Here is a 4,368-nt window from a genome sequence, read left to right on the forward strand (position 1 = left end):
TTGGTGTTGTTTCTTTATTTTCAGAACGGGTTAGTCGAACGATCTTCGCCGGATCGGCGCTCCACGTCCTGACAGGCGCTCAGTACGGGCTTGGCAAAGTCGTAAATTTCTCAAATTCTGCCCTTCATAGGAATCAAAAGATCGTAAAATATGATTAACTATATTCTACCCGAGTATAGTCAACCGTTTTTAGCTTTATATCAATGTGGAGACCGTTAAAAACAGCCGTTCTGGGTGCCCCATATACATGCACCCTGCCGTCATTGCGTGTTTCCTGTGCACTTTTGACGCCGTCGAAACGTGCTGTGTGGCACGCTTACATAGCTCGCTCCTTTTATTGTACAATCGCAGTTTGCAGAAATCGTCAGTTCAATCAAGAAGGTTAAACCTCCTTGGTTCAATCAGCTTGAATTTGAAAAGACAGCTTCAGGCAAGCCGATGATTATTTAAAATTATGTAGATCAACAGATAAGTACTCGCACACAAGTGCGAAGTACAGTGCACTAGCGACACCTTTTGATCTTTTCCCGACATAGAAGGAAAGTCTAGCAAGACTGTTGTGGGCCACTTTGCATTAATTACTAGTATTATTTTTTTGTTCTGGTTAATCACGCATCACAATAACTATTGTCAGCAGTCTCCTCACAAATGTATTATGTTAGCTGTCTATCAGGCTTCTGGAGGCGGCTAGAAGCAGCAGATAGACACTGTCACAGATAACACGCAAAGGGAGATGGTCCAAGCATGGAGTTAGAACCTCCTTGGTCCAAGAGACTCCCAACTCCTCTTGCGTGTTATCTGTCTATTTGGCCAATTTCTTCAATTTCCAAATGCCTCCCAAAGCCTGACTGGTAGAGACTATTGTAATGTGTGACTGAACAGTTTTATTTACAAACTCTTGCCCAAGTGCTAACACAGTATATAAAGAGATATAAATATGCCAAGGCCATAGGGTTGTTGACTTCTTTTGAGGCTGTGGATAAAGAATTGTCCCATGGTAAATGATATTGAAAAATGAAGTAGGTTTTGTGATTTTATTAGGGGGATTCATTGTGGTAACTGTCAAAAGCCTGTTCGATTACTAGTGCATGTATTTGTGGGTACATGTATTAAGCATTGTATCATGCCATCCAAGAGAACGTCCCCCAACCAATTAGCTCAGGCCTAGAAAAAAATGTTTCTTGTCTCCCAAACGACTGTAGAAAAAAAACCCTGCTGACCCTAGCCTTTTTTTTAGCTGATTGACATTTTCTAGTTCCAGGATCTGACACCTGATTGATTGAAAAGATAAGCGTCCTCATGCAAGTTTCACTTTCGTCTTTGTTAAACTATATTGTATCCCTTACGTATAGAATCCGGCAGGCATAGCCGTACCCCTCTGAATAGTGCTGCATACCGGTTCACTGGACTTGGATCTGGACTTGTAAGAATGTTTAGGTTCAAGTCCAAAAAAAACCTAAAAGTCAAGAACCGAGTCCGGACTTGTTACCATAAAAAAACATTTCACTTATGCATACCCTTTTTCTTTCCAAACCACCTAAAACCTTCCATAGATTGCAAAATCTTTGCTGCAAAATGAAGAAAACATTGCCATCGGGCATCGTCAAGTACCGGCTTCCGTGTTAAGTGGCCAAAGTTTCACCCAGACAACATTGCAAGGTTGCCAACATGCAATTTTGTACAGTATATGCCACGGGTTTAGGTCAGGACTTACAAGTCCGGAACTGAACCTAAACCTCTGGACTTGAATCTGGACCTGAACCTAAATTTGGGTTTAGGTATGCAGCACTACCTCTGAAAGATAGAACATGCGAATCCTGTAATATGTTGAAAACGAGATACACTTTCTACTTGACTGTACATTATATAAAGATGAATGCCAAGAGCTATTCCATACTTTACAATTAGACAAGATATGTAAGAAAATGTCAAAGCAGGACATGTTCAAACACTAACTTGATGTCATGCAACAACAATTATACAGTAGACAAACTATGTAATTATGTTTCCAGATGTTTCAAAAATAGAGAAGAAAGGGCAACTAACAGTAGATTATAGGTAGTATATAGTATTGTATAGTATAGTATTGCATTAGAATATAGCTTTCCAGTATGACATACTCATGTTTTGCATACTGCATATCCTCTTGTGCATTTAGCCCATCTGGGCAAGATTTGCGATAAAGATTCATATCATTGTAACAAGTTATAAGTTAGATCACTGGAGATCACCAAAAAAAAGATAAGGAAAAAAATCCCTAGATCTACCTGCCAACCATAGTTTTCAGGACTGAAACAGGAAACATTTTTTTTCTTTCTTTAATATGCTAATATGTTTAATATGTTTTACTAATTAAGTAAACTGTAATCTTATCACCAAATGCAGGTGCTGACATTGACTATGCCGAGGATGACATTGACAGCACTGGATCGGGTCTGTTACTCGCCTCCATCAACGGGGATGTAGAGATGGTGCGACTGCTGATACACATGGGGGCGTCTGTGTCGAAGAAAACCGGCGCTGGTATATCATGTGCCCCGCTTCATGGAGCGGCGGGCAATGGTGAGTGGTGTGGTGTGTTAACTCCCATACTCTTCTCAAGTGTAACAGTGGGGGGGTTTATAGGTGCTACCACCTGACCCGGCCGATGGGTCTAGACCTTTTAGCCAAATAGTTAAAGACTGTCAGCATATGAAGCTGGTGCCCGGGTTCTGTGTCTGGGGTTCAAACCCCAGCCTGGGACCAGGAGTGTCTTTCTGTTTCTACTCTCCTAATTCTTACACAAGTTCTGAGTGCTAAGCAGAGAAAGCAGTAGGTACCATTTTTTAAATCTTTGCAAGGGCATTTGTGTATAATGTCCTTGATCTTTGGTATGACTCAGCCGGGGATCAAACTCACGACCTACCAAATGCAGTGAAGGCGTCAATTAAAACAAATGCCAGTTTGCTAAAAAGATGCCAGTTTAAGCTATAAAGAAGATAGAGCTAAAGATTAAATTGTGAAAGGTCTCTCGGCCAGGCAAGCAAACATGCAAAAACAAGATTTATGACAGTGTATCAGGTGCCTAGTACATGTTTTACTTTATTTGTGTTTATATGTTGCGTAATAGTCATATTTTTCTTTCGTAAATGAAAAGAAACCTACAGTGGGTATCACTGGAAGACAGATGAAAAAAATGCCCAGACTATGCATGATGTACAAAATGACTAAAAGACTGGTGGACATACCAACTACTAAGTACATAATACCAGCCCAGAAAAGGACAAGAAATAGCCATGCCTTCAAGTACCAGAGTTATCAACCAAGGATTGAGGTGTTCAAGAATTCATTCTTCCCTAGAACTTTCACAGAGTGGAACTCACTGTCACCTAGTACAGTAGGGGCATTGTCATTAGATAGCTTTAAACAATTGTTTTCATTTTTTTTTTTATTTACTTCAGAATTCACCTCAAAACAAGGCTCGTGAGAGCCACTTACGTGTTTTGGGTTACAGTGATGACTGCGTGGTCAGATATTTGTTCACCCTTGATTTAAACCGTTGGAGGCTTTTGATTCCCACCACCCTTTGGAACACAAACTAGCAGTGATCAAAACTCTCTTCCATCGTGCAGACAACATTGTCACTTCAGACCAAGCCAAAACGGACGAACAAAGACACCTCCGAGGTGCCCTGGCTAAATGTGGCTACCAAAACTGGACTTTCAACAAAGCGCTCAAGCCTTCAGATCAGTCTAAGAAAACCCAGAAGTGCAAACCATTGACCAACAAAAACAAGGCCAACATCACTATTCCGTATGTCCAAGGAGTATCTGAGAAACTCCGACGGATCTTCCAAAACTTCAACATAGCCACTAACTTCAAACATCACTCAACCCTCAGACAAAGACTGTTACACCCTAAGGACCGACCTCACAAGGGTACCAAGGCGAATGTTATTTACAGACTCAAATGTGAGGAACCCAATTGTAACAACACCTATAGCTACATCGGAGAGACAAGTCGACCGCTTAAAGTAAGGTACAAAGAACATTGCCGACCTAGTGCCAACGGCTACTCCTCAGCTATTTTCCACCACCTACAACACAACCAGGGTCACTCTTTCAAACTCGAGTCCACGGATGTCTTAGACCGCGAAACACGCTGGTGGGAACGGGGTGTCAAAGAGGCAATATATGAAAGAATGTACAACCCCACCTTCAACAGGGAAGGGGGGCTACGGGTCGATCTTTCCGGCACTTGGGATTTGGCACTCCCAGCCCCGAGGACAGACAACACTTAAGCTCCTGTCCTGTATAACAGGAGCTTTCAGACTAATTTGCATCATCTTGTCTTGACTTGTCTGACTTTTGTTCCTTTTTCGACTTCCAA

The 4,368-nt window shown here is 41.6% G+C and overlaps 1 protein-coding gene across 1 annotated transcript in view; it reads left to right on the forward strand.

The window, feature by feature from the left end:
* LOC109486706 (tankyrase-1-like) overlaps positions 1-4,368 on the forward strand; it is a 10,074-nt gene that overhangs the window by 2,006 nt on the left and 3,700 nt on the right. The window contains exon 2 of the mRNA XM_019790599.1: positions 2,386-2,562. Coding sequence (XP_019646158.1) covers positions 2,386-2,562 — 177 coding nt within the window. The remainder of the gene's footprint in view (positions 1-2,385; positions 2,563-4,368) is intronic.

Source organism: Branchiostoma belcheri, unplaced genomic scaffold (genome assembly GCF_001625305.1).
Source record: "Branchiostoma belcheri isolate BF01 breed outbred unplaced genomic scaffold, Haploidv18h27 scaffold82, whole genome shotgun sequence".
Classification (NCBI taxonomy): domain Eukaryota; kingdom Metazoa; phylum Chordata; class Leptocardii; order Amphioxiformes; family Branchiostomatidae; genus Branchiostoma; species Branchiostoma belcheri.